Consider the following 20080-nt stretch of genomic DNA (forward strand, 5'->3'; position numbering starts at 1 on the left):
TCCTCTCCCTCTAACCAGCCTCTATCCCCAAGCTTCCAGACCCTCTTCCCCCTAGCTCCCCTGTCCTCTCCCTCTAACCAGTCTCTATCTCTCCCTCTAACCAGTCTCTATCCCCAAGCTTCCAGATCCTCGTCCCCCTAGCTCCCCTGTCCTCTCCCTCTAACCAGCCTCTATCCCCAAGCTTCCAGATCCTCTTCCCCCTAGCTCCCCTGTCCTCTCCCTCTAACCAGCCTCTAACCCCAAGCTTCCAGACCCTCTTCCCCCTAGCTCCCCTGTCCTCTCGCTCTAACCAGCCTCTATCCCCAAGCTTCCAGATCCTCTTCCCCCTAGCTCCCCTGTCCTCTCCCTCTAACCAGCCTCTATCCCCAAGCTTCCAGATCCTCTTCCCCCTATCTCCCCTGTTCCTCTCCCTCTAACCAGCCTCTATCTCTCCCTCTAACCAGCCTCTATCCCCAAGCTTCCAGATCCTCTTCCCCCTAGCTCCCCTGTCCTCTCCCTCTAACCAGCCTCTATCCCCAAGCTTCCAGATCCTCTTCCCCCTGGCTCCCCTGTCCTCTCCCTCTAACCAGCCTCTATCCCCAAGCTTCCAGACCCTCTTCCCCCTAGCTCCCCTGTCCTCTCCCTCTAACCAGCCTCTATCCCCAAGCTTCCAGACCCTCTTCCCCCTAGCTCCCCTGTCCTCTCCCTCTAACCAGCCTCTATCCCCAAGCTTCCAGATCCTCTTCCCCCTAGCTCCCCTGTCCTCTCCCTCTAACCAGCCTCTATCCCCAAGCTTCCAGATCCTCTTCCCCCTAGCTCCCCTGTCCTCTCCCTCTAACCAGCCTCTAACCCCAAGCTTCCAGATCCTCTTCCCCCTAGCTCCCCTGTCCTCTCCCTCTAACCAGCCTCTATCCCCAAGCTTCCAGATCCTCTTCCCCCTAGCTCCCCTGTCCTCTCCCTCTAACCAGACTCTATCCCCAAGCTTCCAGATCCTCTTCCCCCTAGCTCCCCTATCCTCTCCCTCTAACCAGCCTCTATCTCTCCCTCTAACCAGCCTCTATCCCCAAGCTTCCAGATCCTCTTCCCCCTAGCTCCTCTGTTCCTCTCTCTCTAACCAGCCTCTATCTCTCCCTCTAACCAGCCTCTATCCCCAAGCTTCCAGATCCTCTTCCCCCTAGCTCCCCTGTCCTCTCCCTCTAACCAGCCTCTAACCCCAAGCTTCCAGACCCTCTTCCCCCTAGCTCCCCTGTCCTCTCCCTCTAACCAGCCTCTATCCCCAAGCTTCCAGATCCTCTTCCCCCTAGCTCCCCTGTTCCTCTCCCTCTAACCAGCCTCTATCTCTCCCTCTAACCAGCCTCTATCCCCAAGCTTCCAGATCCTCTTCCCCCTGGCTCCCCTGTCCTCCCTGTTCCTCTCCCTCTAACCAGCCTCTATCTCTCCCTCTAACCAGCCTCTATCCCCAAGCTTCCAGATCCTCTTCCCCCTAGCTCCCCTGTCCTCTCCCTCTAACCAGCCTCTATCCCCAAGCTTCCAGATCCTCTTCCCCCTAGCTCCCCTGTCCTCTCCCTCTAACCAGCCTCTAACCCCAAGCTTCCAGATCCTCTTCCCCCTAGCTCCCCTGTCCTCTCCCTCTAACCAGCCTCTATCCCCAAGCTTCCAGATCCTCTTCCCCCTAGCTCCCCTGTCCTCTCCCTCTAACCAGCCTCTATCCCCAAGCTTCCAGACCCTCTTCCCCCTAGCTCCCCTGTCCTCTCCCTCTAACCAGCCTCTATCCCCAAGCTTCCAGATCCTCTTCCCCCTAGCTCCCCTGTCCTCTCCCTCTAACCAGCCTCTATCCCCAAGCTTCCAGACCCTCTTCCCCCTAGCTCCCCTGTCCTCTCCCTCTAACCAGCCTCTATCCCCAAGCTTGCAGATCCTCTTGCCCCTAGCTCCCCTGTTCCTCTCCCTCTAACCAGCCTCTATCCCCAAGCTTCCAGATCCTCTTCCCCCTAGCTCCCCTGTTCCTCTCCCTCTAACCAGCCTCTATATCTCCCTCTAACCAGCCTCTATCCCCAAGCTTCCAGACCCTCTTCCCCCTAGCTCCCCTGTCCTCTCCCTCTAACCAGCCTCTATCCCAAAGCTTCCAGATCCTCTTCCCCCTAGCTCCCCTGTTCCTCTCCCTCTAACCAGCCTCTATCCCCAAGCTTCCAGACCCTCTTCCCCTGTTCCTCTCCCTCTAACCAGCCTCTATCTCTCCCTCTAACCAGCCTCTATCCCCAAGCTTCCAGACCCTCTTCCCCCTAGATCCTCTGTTCCTCTCCCTCTAACCAGCCTCTATCCCCAAGCTTCCAGACCCTCTTCCCCCTAGCTCCCCTGTCCTCTCCCTCTAACCAGCCTCTAACCCCAAGCTTCCAGATCCTCTTCCCCCTAGCTCCCCTGTCCTCTCCCTCTAACCAGCCTCTATCCCCAAGCTTCCAGATCCTCTTCCCCCTAGCTCCCCTGTCCTCTCCCTCTAACCAGCCTCTATCCCCAAGCTTCCAGACCCTCTTCCCCCTAGCTCCCCTGTCCTCTCCCTCTAACCAGCCTCTATCCCCAAGCTTCCAGATCCTCTTCCCCCTAGCTCCCCTGTCCTCTCCCTCTAACCAGCCTCTATCCCCAAGCTTCCAGACCCTCTTCCCCCTAGCTCCCCTGTCCTCTCCCTCTAACCAGCCTCTATCCCCAAGCTTGCAGATCCTCTTGCCCCTAGCTCCCCTGTTCCTCTCCCTCTAACCAGCCTCTATCCCCAAGCTTCCAGATCCTCTTCCCCCTAGCTCCCCTGTTCCTCTCCCTCTAACCAGCCTCTATATCTCCCTCTAACCAGCCTCTATCCCCAAGCTTCCAGACCCTCTTCCCCCTAGCTCCCCTGTCCTCTCCCTCTAACCAGCCTCTATCCCAAAGCTTCCAGATCCTCTTCCCCCTAGCTCCCCTGTTCCTCTCCCTCTAACCAGCCTCTATCCCCAAGCTTCCAGATCCTCTTCCCCTGTTCCTCTCCCTCTAACCAGCCTCTATCTCTCCCTCTAACCAGCCTCTATCCCCAAGCTTCCAGACCCTCTTCCCCCTAGATCCTCTGTTCCTCTCCCTCTAACCAGCCTCTATCCCCAAGCTTCCAGACCCTCTTCCCCCTAGCTCCCCTGTCCTCTCCCTCTAACCAGCCTCTAACCCCAAGCTTCCAGATCCTCTTCCCCCTAGCTCCCCTGTCCTCTCCCTCTAACCAGCCTCTATCCCCAAGCTTCCAGACCCTCTTCCCCCTAGCTCCCCTGTCCTCTCCCTCTAACCAGCCTCTATCCCCAAGCTTCCAGACCCTCTTCCCCCTAGCTCCCCTGTCCTCTCCCTCTAACCAGCCTCTATCCCCAAGCTTCCAGACCCTCTTCCCCTGTTCCTCTCCCTCTAACCATCCTCTATCTCTCCCTCTAACCAGCCTCTATCCCCAAGCTTCCAGACCCTCTTCCCCCTAGCTCCTCTGTGCCTCTCCCTCTAACCAGCCTCTATCTCTCCCTCTAACCAGCCTCTATCTCTCCCTCTAACCAGCCTCTAACCCCAAGCTTCCAGACCCTCTTCCCCCTAGCTCCCCTGTCCTCTCCCTCTAACCAGCCTCTATCCCCAAGCTTCCAGATCCTCTTCCCCCTAGCTCCCCTGTTCCTCTTCCATCTGCAGCATCAAAGAGTTCTGAGGTTTCTCGTTCTTGACGTGTCTGTCCTGTCTGCTCCTCCTCCTACAGTGAAGTCCAGCTGCCCCCGACATCTGTCAAGCTGTCCAAGACTTCCTCAGGTAGGTCACAGTTCCCACACTGGTCCAAGACTTGCTCAGGTAGATCACAGTTCCCACACTGGTCCAAGACTTACTCAGGTAGGTCACAGTTCCCACACTGGTCCAAGACTTACTCAGGTAGATCACAGTTCCCACACTGGTCCAAGACTTGCTCAGGTAGATCACAGTTCCCACACTGGTCCAAGACTTCCTCAGGTAGATCACAGTTCCCACACTGGTCCAAGTCTTCCTCAGGTAGATCACAGTTCCCCCACTGGTCCAAGTCTTCCTCAGGTAGATCACAGTTCCCACACTGGTCCAAGACTTGCTCAGGTAGATCACAGTTCCCACACTGGTCCAAGTCTTCCTCAGGTAGATCACAGTTCCCACACTGGTCCAAGACTTACTCAGGTAGATCACAGTTCCCACACTGGTCCAAGTCTTCCTCAGGTAGATCACAGTTCCCACACTGGTCCAAGTCTTCCTCAGGTAGATCACAGTTCCCACACTGGTCCAAGTCTTCCTCAGGTAGATCACAGTTCCCACACTGGTCCAAGTCTTCCTCAGGTAGATCACAGTTCCCACACTGGTCCAAATCTTCCTCAGGTAGGTCACAGTTCCCACACTGGTCCAAGACTTGCTCAGGTAGATCACAGTTCCCACACTGGTCCAAGTCTTGCTCAGGTAGATCACAGTTCCCACACTGGTCCAAGACTTCCTCCGGTAGGTCACAGTTCCCACACTGGTCCAAGACTTCCTCAGGTAGGTCACAGTTCCCACACTGGTCCAAGACTTCCTCAGGTAGATCACAGTTCCCACACTGGTCCAAGACTTCCTCAGGTAGATCACAGTTCCCACACTGGTCCAAGACTTCCTCAGGTAGATCACAGTTCCCACACTGGTCCAAGACTTCCTCAGGTAGATCACAGTTCCCACACTGGTTCAAGACTTCCTCCGGTAGGTCACAGTTCCCACACTGGTCCAAGACTTCCTCAGGTAAGTCACGTGATCTCAGGTGGGATAGGCTAGATCCAGACACTTTCACCAGAACAGTACGTTGGACCTGATTAGTTCCAATACCCAGACCCTCTTGCTGGTTGGTTTTGAACTAGACAAACAGCATTTTTATGGCCTGTGATAAATTATATTTAACTAAACAAATGGATGAGTCATCTCACTCTCCTGGCATTTCAATAAGGACATTTGGAGTTGACTGACGTGGAGTTGACTGACGTGGAGTTGACTGACGTGGAGTTGACTGACGTGGAGTTGACTGACGTGGAGTTGAATTTGCGTCTCTGTCTTTGTAGATCTGTCTCTAGACGGGTCGTCGGAGCCCGGGGGGGATGATCTGCCGTCTGAGGGGATGTTTGAGGGTCACCAGGAGACTGTTAATGCCATGCAGGTCCACATGGGTCTCCTCTATACCTGTTCTGGAGATCGCACTGTTAGAGCCTTCAGCCTGGTGGTAAGTCCACTTCTCTGTGTGTGTCTCTCTGTGTGTGTCTCTCTGTGTGTGTCTCTCTGTGTGTGTCTCTCTGTGTGTGTGTCTCTCTCTGTGTGTGTCTCTCTCTGTGTGTGTCTCTCTCTGTGTGTGTCTCTCTCTGTGTGTGTCTCTCTCTGTGTGTGTCTCTCTCTGTGTGTGTCTCTCTCTGTGTGTGTCTCTCTGTGTGTGTGTCTCTCTGTGTGTGTGTGTCTCTCTGTGTGTGTGTGTCTCTCTGTGTGTGTGTGTCTCTCTGTGTGTGTGTGTCTCTCTGTGTGTGTGTGTCTCTCTGTGTGTGTGTGTCTCTCTGTGTGTGTGTGTCTCTCTGTGTGTGTGTGTCTCTCTGTGTGTGTGTGTCTCTCTGTGTGTGTGTGTCTCTCTGTGTGTGTGTGTCTCTCTGTGTGTGTGTGTGTCTCTCTGTGTGTGTGTGTCTCTCTGTGTGTGTGTGTCTCTCTGTGTGTGTGTGTCTCTCTGTGTGTGTGTGTCTCTCTGTGTGTGTGTGTCTCTCTGTGTGTGTGTGTCTCTCTGTGTGTGTGTGTGTCTCTCTGTGTGTGTGTGTGTCTCTCTGTGTGTGTGTGTGTCTCTCTCTGTGTGTGTGTGTGTCTCTCTCTGTGTGTGTGTGTGTCTCTCTCTGTGTGTGTGTGTCTCTCTCTGTGTGTGTCTCTCTGTGTGTGTGTCTCTCTGTGTGTGTGTCTCTCTGTGTGTGTGTGTCTCTCTGTGTGTGTGTGTGTGTCTCTCTGTGTGTGTGTGTGTCTCTCTGTGTGTGTGTGTCTCTCTGTGTGTGTGTGTCTCTCTGTGTGTGTCTCTCTGTGTGTGTCTCTCTGTGTCTTTCTGTGTGTCTCTCTGTGTCTCTGTGTGTGTCTCTGTGTCTCTGTGTGTGTGTGTGTGTGTGTCTTTTACCAGTCTGTTGCTACCCTCACCATTATTTGTTTACAAAGCATCCATTTGACATAAATGTCTTAGTTAATTTAGAAAACAAACATAAGACAAGAACATTTCCTTATACATCATACCAAGTTGTGTCTATCCAACGGGAGTGTGGTCCTCTCTCTGTGTGGCTGTGACAGTCTGTCCTCTCCTGTCCCCTGCAGAGCCGCGAGTGTGTGGCTGTGTTTGAGGGCCACAGCACCAAGATCAACTGTTTGCTGGTTTCTTCTGGACCAGGTCTACAACATCGCCTTTACTCTGGCTCCAGTGACCAGACTATACGCTGCTACAACCTCAGGGTAACTACAATAAAACTACTACTTTTACACTAATAATACTACTATTAATAGTACTGTTATACTACTACTACTGCCACCACTACTATAATACTACAATACTACTACTATACTACTACAATAATACTACTATTACTACTACTACTATAATACTGCAATACTACTACCGCTATACTACTACTATAATACTACAATAATACTACTATTACTATCACCACTATACTACTACTGCTACCACTACTATAATACTACAATAGTACTACTACCGGTACTACTATAATACTACTATTACTACTATAATACTACAATAGTGCTACTACTGCTACTACTACACTAATACTACTACTACTACTACTACTATAATACTACTATTACTACTATAATACTACAATAGTGCTGCTACTACTACACTAATAATACTACTGCTACTACTACTACTGCTACACCACTACTACTATAATACTACTATTACTACTATAATACTACAATAGTGCTACTACTGCTACTACTACACTGCTACTACTACTACTGCTACACCACTACTACTATAATACTACTATTACTACTATAATACTACAACAGTGCTACTACTGCTACTACTACACTAATACTACTACTACTACTACTACTACTACTACTACTACTACTACTACTACTACTACTACTATAATACTACTATTACTACTATAATACTACAATAGTACTACTACCGGTACTACTATAATACTACTATTACTACTATAATACTACAATAGTGCTACTACTCCTACTACTACACTAATAATACTACTGCTGCTACTCCTACTACTACACTAATACTACTGCTAGTGTGTTCTATGTTCCATGACTCTGTGTTCTGTGTTCTCTGACTCTGTGTTCTATGTTCTCCACAGTCCAGGGAGTGTGTGGATCAGTTCTCTCTCCCAGACCGGGTTCTTTGCCTCCACAACCGCTGGAAAGTTCTGTACGCTGGCCTAGCTAACGGCTCCGTGGTCACCTTCAGCCTCAAGGTCAGAACCAGAACACCATCTACAACACATTCTGTTCTAGAACCGACAATAGAACACAGTCTAGAATGCACTGTAATCTAGAACACATTCTAAAATACACTTTAGAACCCAACTAGAATTAAAGCATTATGGAACCACCTCAGTCAAAGGCTATTGGTCAAACACATTTTTCAGATGTTATTTGTATTTCCTGTGTTGTTCTTGTTCAGACCAATAAGCAGCTGGATGTGTTCGAGTGTCATGGGCCGCGGGCGGTGAGTTGCCTAGCGACAGCCCAGGAAGGAGCTCGCCGCGTCCTATTGGTCGGGTCCTACGACAGCACCATTAGCATCCGGGATGCCAAGAGTGGCCTGTTGCTACGGACTCTAAAGGGACACACCAAGACAGTACTATGTATGAAGGTAGTCAATGACCTGGTCTTCAGTGGCTCCAGCGACCAGTCGGTCCATGCACACAATATACACGTGAGTTATTTAAAATAAAATATTCACTTTGGTTACGTGTTTGATATACTCTTATTAGGGTAGCTACATTTAGTTTTGTATAGAAGTTAGCAGTAGAAGTCTTTCTGATGATTAATGCTTGATTAATTGGCCTGGGTGTGTTATCCATTGGTCTGTGATCTTATTCACAATTAAATCAGACGATGTCACAAAGTGCTGTACAGAAACCCAGCCTAAAACCACCAAACGGCAAGCAATGCAGGTGTAGAAGCACGGTGGCTAGGAAAAACTCCCTAGAAAGGCCAAAACCTAGGAAGAAACCTAGAGAGGAACCAGGCTATGAGGGCTGGCCAGTCCTCTTCTGGCTGTGCCGGGTGGAGATTATAACAGAACATGGCCAAGATGTTCAAATGTTTCCTATGGTCTCTAATCTGGTCACATGTTTCCTATGGTCTCTAATCTGGTCACATGTTTCCTATGGTCTCTAATCTGGTCATTTAGTGGTATGGGTCTCTCTGTCTCTAGACCGGAGAGTTGGTGCGTGTCTATAAAGGACATAGTCATGCTGTCACAGTGGTGGACATCCTGGGGAAGGTGATGGTCACTGCCTGTCTTGACAAACTGGTCCGCGTCTACGAACTACAGGTCAGTCTCTCCACTGGTAGCCATGTGTCTGTCGCTCCACAGTGTCTGTCCCCGCACAGTGTCTGTCCCCGCACAGTGTCTGTCCCCGCACAGTGTCTGTCCCTCCAGTGTCTGTCCCCGCACAGTGTCTGTCCCCGCACAGTGTCTGTCCCCGCACAGTGTCTGTCCCCGCACAGTGTCTGTCCCCGCACAGTGTCTGTCCCCGCACAGTGTCTGTCCCCGCACAGTGTCTGTCCCTCCACAGTGTCTGTCGCTCCACAGTGTCTGTCGCTCCACAGTGTCTGTCGCTCCACAGTGTCTGTCGCTCCACAGTGTCTGTCGCTCCACAGTGTCTGTCGCTCCACAGTGTCTGTCGCTCCACAGTGTCTGTCGCTCCACAGTGTCTGTCGCTCCACAGTGTCTGTCCCTCCACAGTGTCTGTCCCTCCACAGTGTCTGTCCCTCCACAGTGTCTGTCCCTCCACAGTGTCTGTCCCTCCACAGTGTCTGTCCCTCCACAGTGTCTGTCCCTCCACAGTGTCTGTCCCTCCACAGTGTCTGTCCCTCCAGTGTCTGTCCCTCCACAGTGTCTGTCCCTCCACAGTGTCTGTCCCTCCACAGTGTCTGTCCCTCCACAGTGTCTGTCCCCCCACAGTGTCTGTCCCCCCACAGTGTCTGTCCCCCCACAGTGTCTGTCCCCCCACAGTGTCTGTCCCCCCACAGTGTCTGTCCCCCCACAGTGTCTGTCGCTCCACAGTGTCTGTCCCTCCACAGTGTCTGTCCCTCCACAGTGTCTGTCCCTCCACATTAAAACCAGACTGTACAATCACCAGTTTTTTTTTAATGCCATAATTAATCCCCTGAATTTGATCTAACCCCCCCCACACAGTCACATGATCGTCTGCAGGTGTACGGTGGACACACAGACATGGTGATGTGTATGACTGTCCACAAGAGTATGGTGAGTCCTCCAGTCCTCAGTCCCAAATCCATAGACATTAAAACATGGCTGGGGGAATGTTACGTAAACATATCGGATGATCACTGACGTTCATCTGTGTTCTAGATCTACACTGGTTGCTATGACGGCAGTGTGCAGGCGGTCAAACTGAACCTGATCCAGAACTATCACTGCCGGGTAAGACGGAACTGGGATGTGAAGGGGTCTCTGGGATGTGAAGGGGTCACTGCCGGGTAAGACGGGGAACTGGGATGTGAAGGGGTCTCTGGGATGTGAAGGGGTCACTGCCGGGTAAGACGGGGAACTGGGATGTGAAGGGGTCTCTGCCGGGTAAGACGGGGAACTGGAATGTGAAGGGGTCACTGCCGGGGGAACTGGGATGTGAAGGGGTCTCTGCCGGGTAAGACGGGGAACTGGGATGTGAAGGGGTCTCTGCCGGGTAAGACGGGGAACTGGAATGTGAAGGGGTCACTGCCGGGGGAACTGGGATGTGAAGGGGTCTCTGCCGGGTAAGACGGGGAACTGGGATGTGAAGGGGTCTCTGCCGGGTAAGACGGGGGAACTGGGATGTGAAGGGGTCACTGCCGGGTAAGACGGGGAACTGGGATGTGAAGGGGTCTCTGCCGGGTAAGACGGGGAACTGGGATGTGAAGGGGTCTCTGCCGGGTAAGACGGGGAACTGGGATGTGAAGGGGTCTCTGCCGGGTAAGACGGGGGACTGGGATGTGAAGGGGGAACTGGGATGTGAAGGGGTCACTGCCGGGTAAGACGGGGAACTGGGATGTGAAGGGGGAACTGGGATGTGAAGGGGTCACTGCCGGGTAAGACGGGGAACTGGGATGTGAAGGGGTCTCTAGGATGTGAAGGGGTCACTGCCGGGTAAGACGGGGAACTGGGATGTGAAGGGGTCTCTGCCGGGTAAGACGGGGGACTGGGATGTGAAGGGGTCTCTGCCGGGTAAGACGGGGGACTGGGATGTGAAGGGGTCACTGCCGGGTAAGACGGGGAACTGGGATGTGAAGGGGTCTCTGCCGGGTAAGACGGGGAACTGGGATGTGAAGGGAATGTTCAACTGGGATAACCAAGTTAATCTACTAAATCAACAAGTAGAGGATAGGTCTTTCTGTCTCTTCTCTCCTGCCAGTGGCATGGCTGTTCTCTGATCTAACTCCCCCCCTGTATCTTCCCTCCTGCCAGTGGCATGGCTGTTCTCTGATCTAACTCCCCCCCTGTCTCTTCTCTCCTCCCAGTGGCATGGCTGTTCTCTGATCTAACTCCCCCCCCTGTCTCTTCTCTCCTCCCAGTGGCATGGCTGTTCTCTGATCTAACTCCCCCCCCTGTCTCTTCTCTCCTCCCAGTGGCATGGCTGTTCTCTGATCTAACTCCCCCCCCTGTCTCTTCTCTCCTGCCAGTGGCATGGCTGTTCTCTGATCTAACTCCCCCCCCTGTCTCTTCTCTCCTGCCAGTGGCATGGCTGTTCTCTGATCTAACTCCCCCCCCTGTCTCTTCTCTCCTCCCAGTGGCATGGCTGTTCTCTGATCTAACTCCCCCCCCTGTCTCTTCTCTCCTCCCAGTGGCATGGCTGTTCTCTGATCTAACTCCCCCCCCTGTCTCTTCTCTCCTGCCAGTGGCATGGCTGTTCTCTGATCTAACTCCCCCCCCTGTCTCTTCTCTCCTCCCAGTGGCATGGCTGTTCTCTGATCTAACTCCCCCCCCTGTCTCTTCTCTACTCCCAGTGGCATGGCTGTTCTCTGATCTAACTCCCCCCCCTGTCTCTTCTCTCCTGCCAGTGGCATGGCTGTTCTCTGATCTAACTCCCCCCCCTGTCTCTTCTCTCCTGCCAGTGGCATGGCTGTTCTCTGATCTAACTCCCCCCCTGTCTCTTCTCTACTCCCAGTGGCATGGCTGTTCTCTGATCTAACTCCCCCCCTGTCTCTTCTCTCCTGCCAGTGGCATGGCTGTTCTCTGATCTAACTCCCCCCCCTGTCTCTTCTCTCCTGCCAGTGGCATGGCTGTTCTCTGATCTAACTCCCCCCCCTGTCTCTTCTCTCCTCCCAGTGGCATGGCTGTTCTCTGATCTAACTCCCCCCCTGTCTCTTCTCTACTCCCAGTGGCATGGCTGTTCTCTGATCTAACTCCCCCCCTGTCTCTTCTCTCCTCCCAGTGGCATGGCTGTTCTCTGATCTAACTCTCCCCCTGTCTCTTCTCTACTCCCAGTGGCATGGCTGTTCTCTGATCTAACTCCCCCCCTGTCTCTTCCCTCCTCCCAGTGGCATGGCTGTTCTCTTTTTTATTTATTTATTTATTTAACCTTTATTTAACCAGGTAGGCAAATTGAGAACACGTTCTCATTTACAATTGCGACCTGGCCAAGATAAAGCAAAGCAGTTCGACACATACAACAACACATAGTTACACATGGAGTAAAAACAAACATATAGTCAATAATACAGTGAAAAAAAATAAGTCTATATACAATGTGAGCAAGTGAGGTGAGATAAGGGAGGTGAAGGCAAACAGATATATGTATAAATAAATAAAAATATAAAAAGGCCATGGAGGCGAAGTGAGTACAACACAGCAAGTAAAATAAAAACTAAAAAAACACTGGAATGGTTGGTTTGCATTGGAAGAAAGTGCAAAGTAGAGACAGAAATAATGGGGTGCAAAGGAGCAAAATAAATTAATAAATAAATACAGTAGGTAAAGAGGTAGTTGTTTGGGCTAAATTGTAGATGGGTTATGTACAGGTGCAGTAATCTATGAGCTGCTCTGACAGCTGGTGCTTAAAGCTAGTGAGGGAGATAGGTGTTTCCAGTTTCAGAGATTTTTGTAGTTCGTTCCAGTCATTGGCAGCAGAGAACTGGAAGGAGAGGCGTCCAAAGGAAGAATTGGTTTTGGGGGTGACTAGAGAGATATACCTGCTGGAGCGCGTGCTACAGGTAGGTGCTGCTATGGTGACCAGCGAGCTGAGATAAGGGGGGACTTTACCTAGCAGGGTCTTGTAGATGACCTGGAACCAGTGGGTTTGGCGACGAGTATGAAGCGAGGGCCAGCCAACGAGAGTGTACAGGTCGCAGTGGTGGGTAGTATATGGGGCTTTGGTGACAAAACGGATGGCACTGTGATAGACTGCATCCAATTTATTGAGTAGGGTTTTGGAGGCTATTTTGTAAATGACATCACCGAAGTCGAGGATTGGTAGGATGGTCAGTTTTACAAGGGTATGTTTGGCAGCATGAGTAAAGGATGCTTTGTTGCGGAATAGGAAGCCAATTCTAGATTTGACTTTGGATTGGAGATGTTTGATGTGGGTCTGGAAGGAGAGTTTACAGTCTAACCAGACACCTAGGTATTTGTAGTTGTCCACATATTCTAAGTCAGAGCCGTCCAAAGTAGTGATGTTGGACAGGCGGGCAGGAGCAGGCAGCGATCGGTTGAAGAGCATGCATTTGGTTTTACTTGTATTTAAGAGCAGTTGGAGGCCACGGAAGGAGAGTTGTATGGCATTGAAGCTCGCCTGGAGGGTTGTTAACACAGTGTCAAAAGAAGGGCCAGAAGTATACAGAATAGTGTCGTCTGCGTAGAGGTGGATCAGAGAATCACCAGCAGCAAGAGCGACATCATTGATGTAAACAGAGAACAGAGTCGGTCCAAGAATTGAACCCTGTGGCACCCCCATAGAGACTGCCAGAGGCCCGGACAACAGACCCTCCGATTTGACACACTGAACTCTATCAGAGAAGTAGTTGGTGAACCAGGCGAGGCAATCATTAGAGAAACCAAGGCTGTCGAGTCTGCCAATGAGGATGTGGTGATTGACAGAGTCAAAAGCCTTGGCCAGGTCAATGAATACGGCTGCACAGTATTGTTTCCTATCGATGGCGGTTACGATATCGTTTATGACCTTGAGCGTGGCTGAGGTGCACCCATGACCAGCTCTGAAACCAGATTGCATAGCGGAGAAGGTGTGGTGTGATTCGAAATGGTCGGTAATCTGTTTGTTGACTTGGCTTTCGAAGACCTTAGAAAGGCAGGGTAGGATAGATATAGGTCTGTAGCAGTTAGGGTCAAGGGTGTCCCCCCCTTTGAAGAGGGGGATAACCGCAGCTGCTTTCCAATCTTTGGGGATCTCAGACGACACGAAAGAGAGGTTGAAGAGGCTAGTAATAGGGGTGGCAACAATTTCAGCAGATAGTTTTAGAAAGAAAGGGTCCAGATTATCTAGCCCGGCTGATTTGTAAGGGTCCAGATTTTGCAGCTCATTAAGAACATCAGCTGACTGTATTTGGGAGAAAGAGAAATGGGGAAGGCTTGGGCGAGTAGCAGAGGGGAGGGCAGTGCTGTTGTCCGGGGTAGGGGTAGCCAGGTGGAAAGCATGGCCAGCCGTAGAAAAATGCTTATTGAAATTCTCAATTATAGTGGATTTGTCGGTGGTGACAGTGTTTCCTATCTTCAGAGCGGTTGGAAGCTGGGAGGAGGTGTTCTTATTCTCCATGGACTTTACGGTGTCCCAGAACTTTTTTGAATTTGTGTTGCAGGAAGCAAATTTCTGCTTGAAAAAGCTAGCCTTGGCTGTTCTAACTGCCTGTGTATATTGGTTTCTGGCTTCCCTGAAAAGTTGCATATCACGGGGGCTGTTCGATGCTAATGCAGAACGCCATAGGATGTTTTTCTGTTGGTTAAGGGCAGTCAGGTCAGGAGAGAACCAAGGGCTATATCTGTTCCTGGTTCTAAATTTCTTGAATGGGGCATGCTTATTCAAGATGGTGAGGAAGGCATTTTTAAAAAATGACCAGGCATCCTCTACTGACGGGATGAGATCAATATCCTTCCAGGATACCCCGGCCAGGTCGATTAGGAAGGCCTGCTCGCTGAAGTGTTTCAGGGAGCGTTTGACAGTGATGAGTGGAGGTCGTTTGACCGCTGACCCATTACGGATGCAGGCAATGAGGCAGTGATCGCTGAGATCTTGGTTGAAAACAGCAGAGGTGTATTTGGAGGGCAAGTTTGTTAGGATGATATCTATGAGGGTACCCGTGTTTACGGAATTGGGGTGGTACCTGGTAGGTTCATTGATAATTTGTGTGAGATTGAGGGCATCAAGCTTAGATTGTAGGGTGGCTGGGGTGTTGAGCACGTTCAAATTTAGGTCGCCTAGCAGCACGAGCTCTGAAGATAGATGGGGGGCAATCAGTTCACATATAGTGTCCAGAGCACAGCTGGGGGCAGAGGGTGGTCTATAGCAGGCGGCAACGGTGAGAGACTTGTTTTTAGAGAGGTGGATTTTTAAAAGTAGAAGTTCAAATTGTTTGGGAACAGACCTGGATAGTATAACAGAACTCTGCAGGCAGTCTTTGCAGTAGATTGCAACACCGCCCCCTTTGGCCGTTCTATCTTGTCTGAAAATATTGTAATTGGGGATAAAAATGTCTGAATTTTTGGTGGTCTTTCTAAGCCAGGATTCAGACACGGCTAAAACATCCGGGTTGGTAGAGTGTGCTAAAGCAGTGAACAAAACAAACTTAGGGAGGAGGCTTCTAATGTTAACATGCATGAAGCCAAGGCTATTACGGTTACAGAAGTCATCAAAAGAGAGCGCCTGGGGAATAGGAGTGGAGCCAGGTACTGCAGGGCCTGGATTCACCTCTACATCACCAGAGGAACAGAGGAGAAGTAGGATAAGGGTACGGCTAAAAGCTATGAGAATTGGTCGCCTAGAGCTATTAGAGCAGAGAGTAAAAGGAAGTTTCTGGGGGCGATAAAATAGTTTAAAGGAATAATGTACAGACAAAGGTATGGTAGGATGTGAATACAGTGGAGGTAAACCTAGGTATTGAGTGATGATGAGAGAGATCTTGTCTCTAGAAACATCATTGAAACCAGGTGATGTCATCGCATATGTGGGTGGTGGAACTGAGAGGTTGGATATGGTATAGAGAGCAGGGCTAGAATCTCTACAGTGAAATAAGCCAATAAACACTAACCAGAACAGCAATGGACAAGGCATATTTACATTAAGGAGAGGCATGCTTAATCGAGTGATCAATAAGGGTCCAGTGAGTAGAGGTTGGTTGGGGTCGTGGCGATCCAGACAGCTGGCCGGGTATATGGCTATCGGTAGCAGCATAGGATGGAGGTCTGTTTGTAGATACCTCGTGCGTTTCCGTCGGTAGGTTCCGTGTAGTGGGGTTTTGTTCAGATAGCAGCCGATAAGACAGCTAACGATTAGCGGGCCTCAGATGAGCGTTCAGGTAACGTCGGGACGGAGGTGCCGGTTGGATAAATCCCTCGGGCAGATAACGTCGGCAGTCAGTCGTGAAGGCCCGGTGGGGTTCCGTATCTGCAGCAGCAACAAAAGAAACGGGTCCGGATGGTGATGGAACTCCTCAGCTGGCTAGCTCCAGCATGATTTGAGTTTGCTCCGGGGTCGACGTAAGCCAATAGTCACACGGTATGCAGCTAGCTAGCTGCGAAATCAAGGTGCAAGTGTCCAGAGCCTGCGGTTGGAATCCGGGGAAACTGAGAGAAAAAAAAGTCCCGGAATGCTCCGGTCCGAGTCGCGTTGCACAAAAGTGCCGGTAGATTATCGAGCTAAAGGAATAGCTGATGACCGCAAAACGTGGGCAGCTGAAACACCAACGCTAGCCAGCAAACCGGCTAATTTCGGGGCAGCTACAGATTAGCTTCTGGCTAGCTATCGGAGTAGCTTCTGGTTAGCTTTCAGGCTAGCTTCTGAATTAGCCCCTGGCTATCTTCCACGATGGATTTTCAGATTGAGGTAAATAATACTTATTGTAATTGGTGAAGCGGGTTGCAGGAAAGCTTTTGCAGGAAAGCTTTTGTAGTTGAGTTCTTGGATAATAAAATAAATTAAAGATATGTGAAGAAAAGGTGTAAATATATATACATACAGGACACGACACGACAATACGGAAAAAGACGTCGGACTCTGATCTAACTCCCCCCCTGTCTCTTCCCTCCTCCCAGTGGCATGGCTGTTCTCTGATCTAACTCCCCCCCTGTCTCTTCCCTCCTCCCAGTGGCATGGCTGTTCTCTGATCTTTGGAGTGTTGGAGCACGTTCAGCAGCACCTGCTCCAAGACCACGCCTGTCCCAACACACAGAACCTCAAGTGTCGATGGAAGGACTGCGATGAGTATTTCGCCGCTCGCAACGGCTCCAAGCAGGTATGGCGCTGACTGTTCCTACGCAAGACACAGACTGCTCTGACGGTTATAGGTTATAGGTCGTATTAGTCCGTCAGAGGTAGAGCTGTGACGGTTATAGGTCGTATTAGTCCGTCAGAGGTAGAGCTGTGACGGTTATAGGTCGTATTAGTCCGTCAGAGGTAGAGCTGTGACGGTTCTAGGTCGTATTAGTCCGTCAGAGGTAGAGCTGTGACGGTTCTAGGTCGTATTAGTCCGTCAGAGGTAGAGCTGTGACGGTTCTAGGTCGTATTAGTACGTCAGAGGTAGAGCTGTGACGGTTATAGGTCGTATTAGTCCGTCAGAGGTAGAGCTGTGACGGTTCTAGGTCGTATTAGTCCGTCAGAGGTAGAGCTGTGACGGTTCTAGGTCGTATTAGTACGTCAGAGGTAGAGCTGTGACGGTTATAGGTCGTATTAGTACGTCAGAGGTAGAGCTGTGACGGTTATAGGTCGTATTAGTCCGTCAGAGGTAGAGCTGTGACGGTTATAGGTCGTATTAGTCCGTCAGGTAGAGCTGTGACGGTTATAGGTCGTATTAGTCCGTCAGAGGTAGAGCTGTGACGGTTCTAGGTCGTATTAGTCCGTCAGGTAGAGCTGTGACGGTTATAGGTCGTATTAGTACGTCAGAGGTAGAGCTGTGACGGTTATAGGTCGTATTAGTCCGTCAGGTAGAGCTGTGGCGGTTATAGGTCGTATTAGTACGTCAGGTAGAGCTGTGACGGTTATAGGTCGTATTAGTACGTCAGAGGTAGAGCTGTGACGGTTCTAGGTCGTATTAGTACGTCAGGTAGAGCTGTGACGGTTATAGGTCGTATTAGTCCGTCAGAGGTAGAGCTGTGACGGTTATAGGTCGTATTAGTACGTCAGAGGTAGAGCTGTGACGGTTATAGGTCGTATTAGTCCGTCAGAGGTAGAGCTGTGACGGTTATAGGTCGTATTAGTCCGTCAGAGGTAGAGCTGTGACGGTTCTAGGTCGTATTAGTCCGTCAGAGGTAGAGCTGTGACGGTTCTGGAATTTTGAATGACGGTAATTGGCAAACCAAATGACTTTGGTCTCCATTTAATAACCGTTCGAATAGCAACAAAAATCCATTCCATTGCATGAGCCACACCAGTTAACATCATTAGAAGGAACATCCTACATTACCATGGAAACGATTGCATCACAATACCAGGCAGCCATTGAGTGTGCCCATGATGCATTTGGTCAAACTGTCAGTCAGCTGTTATTACATCTATTGTATTCATCTACAACTGTCGGTTACCCAGTTTGTACGGTAATCGTGCCAGCCCTAGTCAGAGGCAGACTTTCTTCTTCTTCTGCTAAATGGATGGATACTCCAATCACACCTATTGGTATTGACATATCTACTATCTGGGTTGTGTTTCTCATAGTTGAGTCTTTCTGTGTTGTCTTAAGTAAAACAACGTGTGTTTCTGTCTCTTGTCCTACAGGGGGCTCCAAAGCACATGCTGCAACATGTGGAGGAGGAGTGGTGTAAACCAGCCCAACCCTGAGGGAGTCTGGGGTGGACCAGCCCAACCCCGAGGGAGTCTGGGGTGGACCAGCCCAACCCCGAGGGAGTCTGGGGTGGACCAGCCCAACCCCGAGGGAGTCTGGGGTGGACCAGCCCAACCCCGAGGGAGTCTGGGGTGGACCAGCCCAACCCCGAGGGAGTCTGGGGTGGACCAGCCCAACCCCGAGGGAGTCTCACGCTCCTGACCCCCCCCCTCCCATATTGGGGCAACCCAGTCTATAAGGTCACCTGGTTGAACCAGTCTGAATGATGAGCGTATCGTTGAAACGGCGGGGTGGGGTGATTCAGCTTGGTGCCAGGTGACTACTAGCCTGAAAACCAGACCTGTTTGGTGCTAACGTTCCACTTCTTGCCAATGTTAGGCATTGACGAGGAGTGGCAATGAGTGGAATGATAGCACAAAACCGAGTGGTATCCAGGCTAAGGTGACCATCCATACCAGAGAATAATGATGATGAATCTGTGGTTTTGTTATGAAAGGAGAGATGTGTTCTAGTTATTTTACCAACACATCTCTTCCTCTCCATGGTTCTCTCATGAATACATGAACACTGCTTAATGTCAGTTGCTTGAACCACTGACCAAATAAGACAAAGGAACACAGGACTGACTGTTTGGAGGGACGTCGGGATGCTCGTGTCTTGTTGTGTTTGGAGGGACGTCGGGATGCTAGTGTCTTGTTGTGTTTGGAGGGACGTCGGGATGCTCGTGTCTTGTTGTGTTTGGAGGGACGTCGGTGGAGGGAAGTCGGGATGCTCGTGTCTTGTGTTTGGAGGGACGTCGGGATGCTCGTGTCTTGTTGTGTTTGGAGGGACGTCGGGATGCTCGTATCTTGTTGTGTTTGGAGGGACGTCGGGATGCTAGTATCTTGTTGTGTTTGGAGGGACGTCGGGATGCTAGTGTCTTGTTGTGTTTGGAGGGACGTCGGGATGCTCGTATCTTGTTGTGTTTGGAGGGACGTCGGGATGCTCGTGTCTTGTTGTGTTTGGAGGGACGTCGGGATGCTAGTGTCTTGTTGTGTTTGGAGGGACGTCGGGATGCTAGTGTCTTGTTGTGTTTGGAGTGAAGTCAGGATGCTAGTGTCTTGTGGTGTTTGGAGTGAAGTCAGGGTGCTAGTGTCTTGTGGTGTTTGGAGTGAAGTCGGGATGCTAGTGTCTTGTTGTGTTTGGAGTGAAGTCAGGATGCTAGTGTCTTGTTGTGTTTGGAGTGAAGTCAGGATGCTAGTGTCTTGTTGTGTTTGGAGGGACGTCGGGATGCTAGTATCTTGTTGTGTTTGGAGGGACGTCGGGATGCTAGTGTCTTGTTGTGTTTGGAGGGACGTCGGGATGCTCGTGTCTTGTTGTGTTTGGAGGGACGTCGGGATGCTAGTATCTTGTTGTGTTTGGAGGGACGTCGGGATGCTAGTGTCTTGTTGTGTTTGGAGGGACGTCGGGATGCTCGTATCTTGTTGTGTTTGGAGGGACGTCGGGATGCTCGTATCTTGTTGTGTTTGGAGGGACGCCGGGATGCTAGTATCTTGTTGTCTTCTCTTGGTTTGTTTTTGTCACAACCTCTTTGGAGACAGCTGTGATTCACTCATTCATCAGACTTGGCTAGCTTTAATGATGTCATGGCCTTAATTTTTTCTGGGACATATTTCAGTGCAATGCAGTGTAATTTCAGGCGTTTTAAGAAGGCGCTTTTTTTTTTTAAATGGTCTGTTTTTGAGAGTGATGTCTCATTTTGATAATCTTGTCACTAGATCCCCCCTCACTACCATCTCTTTTATTTTAACAGGGGTCTTGATCTTTTTCTTTCTGGCGTTGAGTGTGGTTGGTTCTTGATATTTTGGTGTTTGTTGAAGGA

General features: G+C 50.5%; 1 protein-coding gene across 1 annotated transcript in view; it reads left to right on the forward strand.

Annotated features, from left to right (window-relative positions):
* znf106a (zinc finger protein 106a) overlaps positions 1-18963 on the forward strand; it is a 57669-nt gene extending 38706 nt beyond the window's left edge. Inside the window, exons 10-19 of the mRNA XM_038982392.1 lie at positions 3716-3765; positions 5055-5212; positions 6319-6453; positions 7344-7460; positions 7670-7924; positions 8429-8548; positions 9416-9487; positions 9593-9664; positions 16531-16677; positions 18153-18963. Coding sequence (XP_038838320.1) covers positions 3716-3765; positions 5055-5212; positions 6319-6453; positions 7344-7460; positions 7670-7924; positions 8429-8548; positions 9416-9487; positions 9593-9664; positions 16531-16677; positions 18153-18215 — 1189 coding nt within the window. The 3' untranslated portion in view covers positions 18216-18963. The remainder of the gene's footprint in view (positions 1-3715; positions 3766-5054; positions 5213-6318; positions 6454-7343; positions 7461-7669; positions 7925-8428; positions 8549-9415; positions 9488-9592; positions 9665-16530; positions 16678-18152) is intronic.
* Positions 18964-20080: the final 1117 nt, after the last annotated feature.

This window comes from Salvelinus namaycush, unplaced genomic scaffold (assembly GCF_016432855.1).
Source record: "Salvelinus namaycush isolate Seneca unplaced genomic scaffold, SaNama_1.0 Scaffold115, whole genome shotgun sequence".
In the NCBI taxonomy this organism is placed as follows: domain Eukaryota; kingdom Metazoa; phylum Chordata; class Actinopteri; order Salmoniformes; family Salmonidae; genus Salvelinus; species Salvelinus namaycush.